Below are 13,932 nucleotides of genomic sequence, written 5' to 3'. Positions count from 1 at the left end.
GTTCTGGTGGTGCTGTCCATGGCTGCAGCCATAGGATCAAACATAGCAGTGATTGTGAGGCTGTGGCAGGCCCAGGCAGCATTTCTTCTGTTGCATACAGGATCCTTGTGAACACACCCCGGCCGTGGATCTACCTCTTCTGGACTTACAAATGAAACCAAACAAGCTATGCTCGTGGGTGTGTTTGTGTGTCTCCTTTTATTGAGCGTAACGTTTCCAAGGCTTGTCCACATTGCGGCATATATCAGGATTCCATCCCTTTTTATGACTAGACATTAAATGTTTCAGTGTAAAATAAACAAAACAAACAGAAACAAAACCAAAAGAAAACCCACAAGCTGGAGAAACACCCTCTAACAGTTAATTTAAAAAAAATGTTTAAAGCTAACAAATACAGCCACATACACAAGTAGTATTGCTGAAATAAAGAGCTCCTACAAAATAAGTAAAAATTATCATTCCAATAGGAAAAATTAGGTAAGAGGCATAAATACGAAAGTCACTAAAAAAGTATCAATGGTCATAAACCAAGAAACATCAAGTGTAACTTCATTAATAATCAGTTAAGTGCAAAGTAAATCCCACCCACCCCGCCCCGCTGGATAATGTGATATCATTCTGTGCTTGGTCCATAAAACACTCTTAAATCCTGGATGTGGTGAGAGCTGCGTATAGCCGTGGCAACCAACCCAAATGTGTGACAAGGGAACTTGGTAAGGTACATTGTGATACAGACACATAGTTGACAACAATCAGTCAACACAATGACCAGGAGGCTTCAAAAAGCAGTGGGAACATGAGTGTAAAAGTGACGATCCGCTCTGTAAACCTTCATCCAATTCACAATAAAAAGTTAAAGAACAAACACAAAGATGTGGAACTTTCCCACAGACTTTTGGAAGCCTCCTCATATATGAATATATAAGGAATTTTCCATCCATGAAAAACAAGGCAGGCTGCCTAAGAGCATAAAGAACATTAATTTGGGGCAAAAAAGAAAAATAGTTAAAAGCAGCATACAAATGCTGGCAAGATGTATGCCTAAATGTTAACCTGCTTATCTTTGAGTGGCTCCGATTGTAGGCGATTTTCTCTTTTTTGTACACTTTCAGTTAAATAATGGCTGTGTATTATTTTTATAGCATGCCAAGGAAAGCTTTTTTGTCAATCACTTGAGTGTCACTCATGTTTTTCAGCTGTCAGACAGTCCAACTGCCCTTTCCGTTGGACAGGCAGAAGAGAAAGGCTCAGGGGACACCACTCAAAGGGAATGACGGAGACGCTTTAGGTAACACCAGAGCACCATGTAGTCTTCCAAATCACATCGCAGTAAGGAAATGGGATCATGTCTCTAAGGCGTGGTCCCTGCCACAGCTGAGACCTGCAGATAAAGACTGCACTTCTCAGTAGACTGTGGGGTAGACTAGAACAGTGGATGTGGAGGTTCAAGATTAGCGACTCTCCAAGACTTTAAGGTCTGAATTCAGGAGAGATTCGAGTGCCCTAACGTATGTGTGTAAAGCAAAGCATGTGTGGACACAGCACCTGAGGTAGGGAACAGGAGCCCGGAAAAACCAAGGATCTTGAACAACTCGTTTCAGTGAGTTTCAATAGCCAGCAATCTCGTATACTACTACAAGCTTACTCTCTCCTTTTAGCTTGGATCCTATTAGTAGTTCTAAACAAGCAATTTTAACTTGATTTGAATCAATCTGTGCCAACAGGTGGCCAACAGATCTCTAGAACGTCAAGATTTAAAATCTTCAACTGAAGAGATGTTGTGTGCAGATAAAATACTGTCTCAAATCAGAGGTGGGGTGGTGGCATGTTCTGTGGCTTTATTACCAAAAGCAGCACCTTAAGATCATTTTGTAACTGAACAATTTTGCACATATGAGGCAGACTAGCAAAAGAAGCTCCATTTGTGTCAGCTGCTAAGTAACTTGCCCGTTCCTCCCTCCCATCTCAGAAAGTTGGCTGCTAGTTGACCTGCCTGTTCTCCCTCCCCTGGTGGGAAAGTCTCTGCTCGTGATTAATTTTAGAATGTACTCCCATGTTCCCAGGTTCTGGACACCACAATTAGTTTAGACTATTCTTCAATATAGCATTTGTTCTGATTCAGTATTGTTCCCTTGGATGTTGCAATCTGAATGGTGTAGTTAATCTTGTCACGATAGCCAGGTGTGACAATATAGTTTTGTTAGGGTGACCAGGATGTAATCATCAATTTTGGTATTGTTTCTTTTACGATAAGAAATGAACCTTGGGGGGAGCGGGGAGGGAGGGGAAAAATGAGGACCTAATGTCGGGGGTTTAAATGGAGAGAAAATGTTTTGAGAAACGATGTACAAATGCGCTTTACCCAATTGATGTGTGTATGGATTGGGATAACAGTTGTATGAGCCCCTAATAAAATGTTAAAAATAAATAAATAAATAAATAAAAAAGAAAAGAAAAGAAAAAAAAAAAAGAAAGAAATGAACCTTATAATGCATGCTTACTCGTCTTGAAGTTACAATTAATCCATTAATTTTGCTTTCTGCTTCTGTTCATGCTTGCTTGAACCCTAAACAGATGATAAATGAGTTTTATGGCCTTAAAGATGGACTGAAATTTGGACTTGGGACTGCAATCAAAGAATCGATTTTAGATTCTGGCAGTCCAGTTAGACTAAAAACTCTTCTAAATTATCAAGACATTATAGTAGTGGCTGTCATTTATTCGAATCCATAACAGATACTGATTGTTTTATACCGGACAACAAAGTATCAGAATCATCCCAGCCAACATCTTAAAAAAGCGTCATAAACTATCCAAGCTTCCTTAGGTCGAGAGTCTTATATGATGGTGTAACCTCAGCATGAATGCCAAGTTCAAGGTTGCTGTTATTTAAGGTAATCTTCCACTGGTGTTTGAAGAAGACTCTGGTACATTTGAAACAAGACTAGATTGACATTGAGAACATGGGCACCAGTTTTTACTTCTTTTCTACTGCCACTCAGTCAAATCTGACCATCTCGATCTGATACAGGATTTTTGTGACTCCATCTTCATGAGCAGGCGGCCTCCTATTTCTCCCTCACGGCACCCGGTGGGTTTGAAACGCTAACCTTTCAGTCAGCAGTCTAACACCAGGGCTCTGTAAGCAGGCTGCAAACCTGCAGAAAAGTCTGAAGCAGTGGGCAGAGAATTTTCTGGAAGGCCTTACGTTTTATAAAGTACTTGGAACAGTAGCAAGGCACACATCCTCCTCCGTTTTCTCTCCGCCACTGTCAAAGGTGACCTCCATAAATCAGCTCGGAGATGGCACGAACCACTTAGTTCTGTAACTCGAGCCTCTGCAGCTGACAGGCCCATCATCCACTTCCGCTGGCTGCTCCTCTCACCTTCCCGACTGTAACCAGAGTGAGCCTGCGATGCCTCTTCCGAAAAGGGGCCTTGCACCTGGGACCCAGCCCCCACCCTCCAGCCCCTCCGCCACGCCTAACGCTAAGGGGGCCTGAAGCTCACAGGCCTTCGGGCCGCGGCTGGAGAGCACTGTCGCCAGGCTTGCTCAGCACTGCATGGTTTGGAGGATCAGGATAACAAAGGGGACCTTTACTAGCGCTGGGGCTTTGTGCCCCTGACATAAATGCTCTCAGACTCAGTTTCCTCCTTGGTAGAACGAGGACCACCAACATGCCTACCCTGAAGGTTTGTTGTAACGATTATGTAAGATGTAGTTGAGTCCGGCTTACTGGCACGTCTCGATAGATCCAAACACCACAATCAACTTCCCCACATCTTCTCTCTCCAACACACATACACTAGAAGATATGCAAATACCAGGGAAACATTAAGAAAATGGGACACACACACACACAGAAATGAAAGGCCGGCTGGTTGTCCGCCATTCTTGTTTCTCAGTAAGATGCTGATTTACGCAGGTGACAGTGTGCCTCCAACTGTAACACGTTTATTCCTGCTGTATTACCCAGACACGGTGACAGAGCAAAATTCAAACACTGCTCTGAAAACACATCAGTGGGCTCTGAGACAACTCCCAAGGTTGTGTGTGACCAGGCAGCACTGCTTAGATAAGCCGCGATAAAACATTCAGGGTGAAGAACAAAAAGAATTTCTTTTCAATGTCTAGATGTCTGATTTCTGAAGAGCCAATATGCATATGACATGTCCCCAGAATACATAATGGGAAAGTAGTAGCTCTACACACATAGTACTCTGATGATGAAAAGATTTTGTGGAATATAGCTAAAAAGACAAAATGGTCTGGCAAGACTTAAAGAGAAAATAAAAGTCCAAATAAATAATTGGAAAAATTTTAATGTACAGATTAAAAAATATCTATGATTTGCGTATGCCAATTAATTTTAAAATTTACACACAAAAATGGACAAATTCCAAGAAGATAGTTTATGATGATCCTTTCAGGACCAGTAGTGGTGTGAGTGGCAATACTGGGAGGGTGGAGGGAGGGTGGGTTGGAAACGGGGAACTGATGACAAGGATCTACACGTGACTTCCTCCCTGGGACACGGACAACAGAAAAGTGTGTGAAGGGAGACGTCGGGCAGGGCAAGATATGACAAAATAATAATTTATAAATTATCAAGGGCTCATGAGGGAGGGGGGAGCAGGGACAGAGGGGGGAAAATGAGGAGCTGATGCCAGAGGATTAAGTGGAGAGCAAATGTTTTGAGAATGATGAGGGCAATGAATGTACAAATGTGCTTTACACAATTGATGTATGTATGGGTTGTGATAAGAGTTGTATGAGACCCTAAGAAAATGATTAAAAAAGATAATAATAAAAAAATAAAATCCACTCAATAACAGATATCCCCAAAGAAAATACCAGGCCCTGACTGATTTTACTGGTGAATTCTTCCATACTTGCAAGGAATTCAAATCTGCCATATATTGTATCAGAATAAAGAAAATGAAGGACCACTCTACACTCACTTCGTGTGCTCACTCAATGCTAAAACCTACATTTACAAAAAGAGAACCATTATGAATAGCACTTCTCATTCAGCGGCTCTCATTAACAGACTCTTTTTTGCATTTATGAAAGTAGTAAAAACATCTACTGACTGTTGCACACGTTAACAGCACGTCCCAGGGCAGCCAGCACCCGGGTATGAGGCAAGAGTAACACCGGCTGTGATGGTTATGGTGATGTGCCAACTTGGTTGGGCCATGGTTATAAGGTAGTTAGGGAACAGTGAGATTTGGTTCCGGAATGATGTGGTCATCCTCCACTTTGTGATGTGATGTGGTCATCCTCTATTTTTGCCCAATTAAATGAGAAGTGAGTGTATTCCAAGTCACGAGTACACATGCAAAGATCAGTCCTAATTATATATTGCAAAACTAAGTTAGCATGCACAAAAAGGTCACAGATGGTCAAGCTGAGCTTATCATAAGAATATAAGGTGGGTTTTATATAAGTAATTCACAGTTTACAGACTTAAGGAGCAAAAATCATCCGATTGTTTCAACAGAGAGAAAAGGTGATAAAATTCAGCATCCACTCACTTTAAAAACTCTTAGTAAACCGGTGATAAAAGGAAACTTCCATTAACTTGAAAAGAGGTCACAGAACTTACAGTAAAGTGAAGAAATGCTGAAAACAAGCCCTCTTAAGACCTAGAGCTTAAAAACAACAGCCAAGCGCAGCCAACTCCCACTCGAGCCATCAGAAGCATAGTGTGTGTGTGTGTGTGTGTGTGTGTGTGTGTGTATTGCGCGGGTATACACACAAGCGAGTCTGCGTGTGTCATTAGCTCCAGGACCCCTACTGTCATCCAAATCCCTGGATGATCTAGTCCCTCATTTAAAAAGGTCAAGTGTTTGCATATAACTATCACATATTTTAAATCATCTCTAGATTACTGGTACTTACAATGCCTAATACAATGGAAACACTGTAAATAGCACTTTCAACATTAATCCCCACCTGAAATACTTTCGAGATTTAGGTATAGGTAGATGTGGAACCACAGATTCGGAGGGTCAACTGTGTATTACTGACTCATCCAAGATGGCTCCATGAAGTACCTATGACACTGTTTCAGAACCCACCCTAAATTTGTGCTGCCGTCCAAAATGTGCTCGGAACAGAGGTGCGTGGAGAGCACATGCCTCAAACATTCATTTCACTCCTGGCCAGGCTACAAATGTGACTCACAGTCAAGTTCTGAACATGACAAAATGTGAAGGACAAACACAGCCATTTAATAGGGGCAGGCTTTACGAGAGGAAGTGGAAAGAATGCAAAAATCCAAGAATACCAAATCTCTCAATTTATCTAGATCTCGAGAAATGAGCACTTTCCTATAAATCAAAATCCCAGAGAACTTAGGCTTTGAAATCTGGATCGTGGGCACTCAGGGAGAACACATTCTCAAGCAGACTAGGCGATTTCCCCTCAGAAGAAAGCATGCCTAACTCACCCTGGCTTGATGACACCAAGTACAGAGACCACCCAGGAGCTCACTACAATACGGATGCCCTTCAGGATCATCAAGATTTCCCACAAACAAGACTATTTCCTTAAATTTTGTCCTGTTTTCATTAGCTTTTGCTTCTTTTAATGCGTGCCAACTAAGAGAGCAGCACCTCCCCAAATTCTTAAGATGCTAAATGACTTTGGGGAGCTTCTTCGGTTGAATTTGGGGCCCTCCGTGGGACCTCTCTTAATTTGAGATATACTGAGAAATGGTAATAAGGAAAGACAAAAGTACATATAGCCAGTAGGGTGGGCCTACGACTGGAATTATCTCCTAGGTTTCTCTACCCAACACCTGTAAACACTTCCAACAGCACAGGTACACACACTCAGGATCTGGATGGCAGAATGAAAAGCCTTCCTCTTCCAGGGGCAACGGAACACGGCTGAACATGCCAAATTACATGCTTCACAGCCCCTGCCCCGCCTCCTTGGGGGAGAGCAATCTACACTATAAACCACTGCTTTCAAGCATAGCATTTATCTTCTAAAAATAAATTTGGAGTTGTGAAGAATTACCTAAAGATCATATAAAATAGGAATAATATGCTTTTGACTAGATGATATTTTCATTGCTTGAAGTGTAAGCTAGAAAACTATCAACAAATGTGAACTGATAATCTGCTAAAGGTAGTTTAAAGAAAGAGACCTCGATGGTGGTGTTTTTTAATCCTCAAAAACTTACTGTATTCAACAGAAGAGATAAGGCGCCTGTCAGCAAAGAAGAGCCGTGTGCTATGCGATGAGTGTAGACAGTGATATATATATTCAGTAAGACTGTACACACACACACACACACACACACACACACACACACACACACACACGGCCGTGGAGGTGATTCTAACTCAGAGTGACCCAAAGGACAGAGTAGAACTGCCCCTGAGGGCTTCCAAGATTCTAAATCTTTATGGGCCTAGAAAGCCTGCCTCATCTTTCACCCCCGGAGCAGTTGGTGGTTTTGAACTGCTGACCTTGCCATTAGCAGCCTAAGTGTACCTCACATAAGGTGACCAGACCGGGACAGTCCCGATTTTTAACAAATTTTCCCGTGTCCCCCGGCGTTTTTAAAAAGTCCCGATTTTTGGAAAGAATGCATGACAAGCTAGGGTATACGGTTTCTGGCTGCCATGTGGCTATTTCGCCAGGATATGAGTTTTATCAATGGTGTCCCCCTTTACCAATGTTAAAATCTGGTCACCTTAACCTCACACCACCACCACCATGGTTAATAGTGGGGAAAGTTTTGGTCTGTGCTAAAGTTGAGACAGATTTCTGAAAGTCATTTATTTAGCGTGTAGCAGACATTAGTAAATCACACACCCCCACCCTAACCCCCAAATTGCACAACAAATGGTTCAGTTCTAAGTTTCGCTGTTGGTCTCTGAATGCAGGATTTCTGTATTGGCTATATGACTTTGAGGCAGTCCCTTAGCTGCTTTGAGGCATGATTCTCTTATCTGTAAGTTGAAATTTTCTACTCTGCTTTGGTCAACAACTATTAAAAGCCTCAAATAAGACTACTTTCTACATGGAAGAAGCACAAGAGCATGTGTGACCCTTACTGAGGGGTTGTGGGGAGGAGATGAGCCAATCAGTGTACAGGGTAGCAATGATGAAACATAGAACTTTCCTCTAGTTCTTTAATGCTCTACCCCCCCCCCCCCTCCACTATCATGATCCCAATTCTACCTTACAAATCTGGCTGGACCGGAGAATGTACATTGGTATAGATAGCAACTGGAAACACAGGGAATCCAGTATAGATGGCTCCTTCAGGACCAGCGGTGAGAGGGGCGATGCCTGGAGGGTGAAGGGAATGTGGGGTAGAAAGGGGGAAGCAACTACAAGAATCTGAGTATTGCTCCTCCCTGGGGGATGGACAGCAGAGGGGAGGGCAGAGGGAAACATCAGACAGGGTTAACTTATGACAAAACTATAATAATTTATGATCTATGGAGGGTTCATGGGGGAGTGGGGAGTGGGGAGGGAGGGAGAAAATGAACAACTGATGTTAGGGGCTAGAGTGGGAGGCGAATGTTTTGAGAATGATGAGGGCAACGAATGTGCATATGTGCTTGACACAATGGATGTATGTATGGATTGCGATGAGAATTGTACGAGCCCCCAATAAAATAATTTTTTAAAAAAAGACTACTTTCTAACCTGAAAAATATTTTGTTTGGTAGGCAGTTGGTTTTGAAGTAGGCTGGAATAGGGAAGGGGTTGAAGAAATAACTGGCTATGACTTCTCAACATGAAGAAAATATATCCAGGCTTTGCCCCAGACCGAGCATCTAAATTTCTGGGACAGAATGTGGAAATCTGTATTTTCCTAAGTCCCTGCAAGGGGGGTGGGGGGGCGGCTCACTCATACTCTCTTAAGTTTGAGACCAGACACTCAAACACAGTGATCTGAGAGACCCGGTGGTTGTGATGTGATCAACTCAGGGGCCTACAGATTAAGTCCCCCTCCACCTCCAGGCTCTCAAGTATTGCTCCCGTTTCTAGGAAGTCATCATTTTTAGACCCATCATTCTTAAATACAGAGTGTAAAGGCAACTTTAGGGAGAGGCAAACCCCCGGACCCCCAAATCTACTTTCTGGTTCTGGCTTCTCCATCTTTGGACACCTAAGAGCAGACCATTCAGACAAGGGGACTTCACAAAGTCTGTGGGGGGACGTCCATTATTTTTGGTTCTATTTCCTCATGAATATTCAGAAATCCAAACTTTATTCTCTCACAGGGAGGCTGGAAGCCCGGAGACAAACCCGCTTCACTTATGTATACCAAGGCAATGCCGTCTGCCAAGGCTATGGGAGGATAAGTAAGTGCAGCATTTTTCTCCCGACTCACTCAACTGTCAACATAATATGTTTCCACAAGCCCCCTGGATCAGAAACAAGGATTGTGGGAGAAATGCGAGCAGAAGGGTTGGAACGGGAAATGACTTTCCTTTGCACATGAGCTATGAAACACCAAGTTTGCTAAGTATTTCAAATACTAGCTATATACCCTCACCTGTTCTCGAATTAACGCCGTTTAAAGAATTAAAACAAACCAAAAAAACACCGTTGAAATGAAAATGGCATCTAGACCAGAGTTCAAAAACTGGCGGGCGTAATGAATGAGCTCACCCACAGAGATTTTTGTTTAGTCTGCGGAGTATTGTTGTTTATCACTTGAATTAGTTGCCAACTGAAAACAAAACAAACTTTGTACCCAACCCCCCACTCAAAAAAAACAAACAAACCCAAACAAATGTCCACATCAGGATGGAACCCAACGAGTGAGCCAGCAATGGTATTCATGGTCTTTGTTGTGAAATAACTCTGGTCAAGTGACCTTTTTTTATGGTGACTTTTTCTCTCTCAGCGAAGTAGGAAGGGGTGCAGAACCAGGGAAAGGTGCTCACTCTTTTTTGGAATTCATCTAGAAATACAGCAATTTTCAAGTAAATACTGGTGGGCACTCAAGTTGAACCCAGCCCGGAAAGGTACATTCATATCCTCCCACTTCCTTACACCCACCCTGCGCAGAGCAAGCAAGCAAATACAAGTCATCCTCTTGCGGCCCACAGCCCCTTGGTAACATCACTGACAGAACATCACAGCTTACTGCCAACGGTCTTGACTCATTCCAGAGATTTAAAAGTAAAACAAAACCAGGCTCCAGAACATCTTATATGAAGGAAGACCATAAGCATCCAAAATGACCCCCAGAAAACTTGGAAGAAGACCTGGAAAGCCGGGATGTAGGAGGTCAAGTTCGACGTTTGCAGAGAAGGGCTAATCCTTTACAACTTGGGTGAATGAGTGACTGAGTCAGTTACTCCCAGGCCATGACATTCACAGTAGGGATGTCGACAACTCTCTGGAATGTAACCAGGAGATTGCTATCGAAAAGGAGATAATTACACGCAAGGTCCTTAGCTAATCTTCTCCTGTTAAAATGTGTTACGATCAGATGAGCAATAACACTTGCTTTAACTTGGCATTCTCCCCTAATAGAAAAGTAAAATGGTAATAAAGTAATTACGAGCAGCAAAAACCAAGGTCCAATTCTAGCAGGCAGTCAGCATCCAGTCAGGGCCGGGAAGCCTGCCCTTGCCAAAGCTCAAGGAGATGATGTCTCCTGGGCAAGTCGATCTTTAAGGGCTAATGGTGGGAGGATAGAACTAATTACCTCTCCCTTACCTGCTTCATAAGGATGTTGTAATGTCCATAAACCATTCACAGTACCTCAGCAACAGGGTGGTATATAAAGAGGCCACATTATTCATATTATTAGCCTTACCGCATAAGAAGCCTCAATGGAATGAGAACTTTATAGGCCTCTGGTAGATGAGATAAGCAATGGACCGCTGACCCAAAAGGTTGGCAGTCAGAATGCACCAGCCATTCCACTGGAGAAAGGTGTGGCAGTGTGCTTCAGTAAGGCTTGCCACCTTGGAATCCCCAAGAAGTCAGTTCTACCCGGTCCTATAGGATTGCTATGAGGTGAGCTTAACGTTAAGGCAATGGGTCTGGTAAATATTATTGTTAAGATGTTAAAAGGCAAAGATGCCACTTTGCAGACTCAAGCCTTGGTGTGTTCAATGGACTCATGCATGTGAACACAGAACCGCGAATTGGGAAAACCAGCGAGGAATCGATCCATTGGAAGTATGATGTTCATAGAGAAGATTCAAAGTATGGCGGGCTGCCAGAAGGAACAATCTGTCTTGGAAGAAGTGTAGCCAGAATGCTCCCTAGAAGCAAGGATGGCGAACCTTGCCTCACACCCTTTGGACATGTTTTTAGGAGGGGCCAATTCCTAGAGTAGGGTATCGTGCTTGGTAAAGCAGAGGGGCAGCCCAGAGGAGACAGATCCTCAGTAAGATAGTTTGACAGGGCGGCTGCAACAATGGGCTCAAACATAACAATTGTGGTGTTTTGTTCTGTTGTACAAAGGATTACTATGAGTCAGAGCCGATTCAGCAGCACTGAACAATAACCAAACAAAAATGACTACACTCCTTACCCCTTCCAATGAGAGAAGGGAGAGGAGGAGGCCATTCGGGAAGTCCAGATCAGCACCCACCTCAGTTCTGAGGGATACTGGTTTTCAGCCAACATCTTTGGCATCTGCATGGACTGATGCAGTGGTCGGGGGACGGCAAAGGTCTGCTGCTGTGGTCCGGGTTCTTGAAGCGAATGAGGGGCGGGGGCAGGCCCCACACCTTGTACTGGGACGGTGGCAGGGGCATGTGTTGAGGTGGGCAGAGTTGCCTGAGGTGGGGGAAGCAGGGAATTCTGGTGAGTGGGTGACAGGGGTGTGGTGGGGGGGGTTAATGGCTTGAACCCAGAGGGAGGCTTCCGATCATAGGCACTGTAAACAGAAAAAGAGAAGAAGCCATTAAGCAGCAATCAAAGCATTAGCATGGTTACCAGGTCCAGCAACCTAGTTTGCAGCCCATTGTTGCCAGGAAATGACAGCATTAACATAGTTAAATCGCTAGCGGCCCGAGGGAATATTTGTACCTCCGAAAAGTGACAAACCCACTGCGTCACATCACGGGGACTTGTTTAACACTTCTAGTGATTTTTTTCTCCCTAAGATAATTTTAGCCTCTGCTTCCGGTTTCCTTTTTCCCCCTCTTTCTAAAAGAATTCTCTGTGTGCGCGCACTGCGCAGGGGTGGGAGGGTGAGGAGAGAACCTCCGTTCTGGAGGCGGCTGGACTCTGCCCCCCATCTCCCAGGGCTCCTGCCGCCCCTCCCCAGGCATTAGTCAGCATCTGTGGAAGGGTACACTTCTGCCATCACATCCCGTGAATGAACAACTCTTCTCCCCTCTCCCTTTGAGAGACACCTTCTGTTTATCTTCCCGAGCAAAAGACCAGTTTGAAATTAAAGCTGCATTCCTGGGGCCTAGATAGTCTTAAGTAAAGGGCATGCACATCAGGGCTTTCTCATATATTCTGATTTGCAGATTACCTCTTTGGTGCTTAAAGTTCACATTAACATATGACAGGCACGCAGAAATAGACACCCCCCTCCCTGGAAGCTACAGATCAAGTCTCCAAAGAGTTGAGGCCCCTGGTTTCTGAGGGCTCAGGACCCACAGAGCTGCCAAGCTTTCCCAGGTCTGGGGCTCCAGGCGGCACCCGGACTCCAAGTGGCTGGAGCTATACCTGGAGGGCTAAGTTGTTCCAACAGAAAGACAGAAATGTTTAACCACCTAGTGTTTGCTGGAGGAGGAGCTCTGGTGACACAGTCATCACGCATCGGGCTGATGACCACAAGGTCAGCAGTTTGAAGCCACCACCAGTACGATGAGGCAATCTACTCCCTTAAAGAGCTACAGTCTTGGCAACTCACAGGGGCAGTTCTAGTCTGTCCTATAAGGTGCCTGTGGCCATCGACTCCATGGTAAGGAGTTTTGATTTTGGTCTGCCGGCCGGGTACTTACCGTGACGGTTTGCATGATGGTTACCCTCCAGAGGCTTCCAAGGCCGGCGGAGTCCACTTACCAATAGTTGTAGAGGCACTTTTCTCCGTAGTTAGCACCAAGGGCCTGCTCATGGCTGCAGGAAGAGAGCTCTGAGGAGGGGCTGTGCAGTTCCCGTTTGATCTTGGTTGGGGGCGGGGCATGAAGCACCACTGAAAGTAGAAGAGGGCGGAGGCAGAAACAGCGGGGTGAATGGGGAACACAACTTCCTTCTGCATCCTGTCAGTCAAGACAAGGACCAGAGGAAAAACACTTCCAACAAAAGGACTTTGAAGCTAGAAATCGTTGGCTAGGCTTTGAATCAGTCAAGTCTTCCCTTGGTCCCAGGTACGTTTTCCTTAAAAATGTCTCTAATGTCCTCAAAAATTCTGCTGGTGATGGTTCTTTTAAAAGATGGGAGTGAGGTGGAATACCAGGGGTTGCAGACCTGAAGAATTCTGTTTCCAAAATAGAACAATATAATACAAAATATGTTGATCAGTAGCATCACTGATGTAGAGCTGCTCATCAAGATACGTCTTATTTAGAGGCACATTTACAAATTAAACATGAAGTTCTGTAAAATACTTCTTCATGTAATTCCAGACGTCAGATCTGAGTTAAAAATGTTTAATTTGAAATCTAGAGGAGAAAACAACAGGACCGACAGTTCCAGGGGGACATGGGAGAGGGCGAGGTGGGGGGAAAGGTAGTGATGTTAACGAACCCAGGGACAAGGGAACAAGTGATCCAAATCGGTGGTGAGGAGGGTATAGGAGGCCTGTAGGGCGTGATCAAGGGTAATGTAACTAAAACCCAAATGAAGACTGAGCATGATAGTGGGACAAGAGGAAAGTCAAAGGAAATAGAGGAAAGAGCTAGGAGGCAAAGGGCATACATAGAGGTCTAAATAAAAGCATGTACGTTATGTAAATATATTTATATATGAGG

At 44.1% G+C, this 13,932-nt stretch overlaps 1 protein-coding gene across 1 annotated transcript in view; it reads right to left on the bottom strand.

Annotated features, from left to right (window-relative positions):
• ETV5 (ETS variant transcription factor 5) overlaps positions 1-13,932 on the bottom strand; it is a 70,483-nt gene that overhangs the window by 28,279 nt on the left and 28,272 nt on the right. The window contains exons 6-7 of the mRNA XM_004713420.3: positions 13,025-13,154; positions 11,595-11,882 (exon numbers count right to left, since the gene is read on the bottom strand). Coding sequence (XP_004713477.1) covers positions 11,595-11,882; positions 13,025-13,154 — 418 coding nt within the window. The remainder of the gene's footprint in view (positions 1-11,594; positions 11,883-13,024; positions 13,155-13,932) is intronic.

This window comes from Echinops telfairi, unplaced genomic scaffold (assembly GCF_000313985.2).
Source record: "Echinops telfairi isolate 266 unplaced genomic scaffold, ASM31398v2 ScPeMD7_7407;HRSCAF=8445, whole genome shotgun sequence".
Lineage (NCBI taxonomy): Eukaryota > Metazoa > Chordata > Mammalia > Afrosoricida > Tenrecidae > Echinops > Echinops telfairi.
This window is presented reverse-complemented; position numbering and strand designations above follow the sequence as displayed.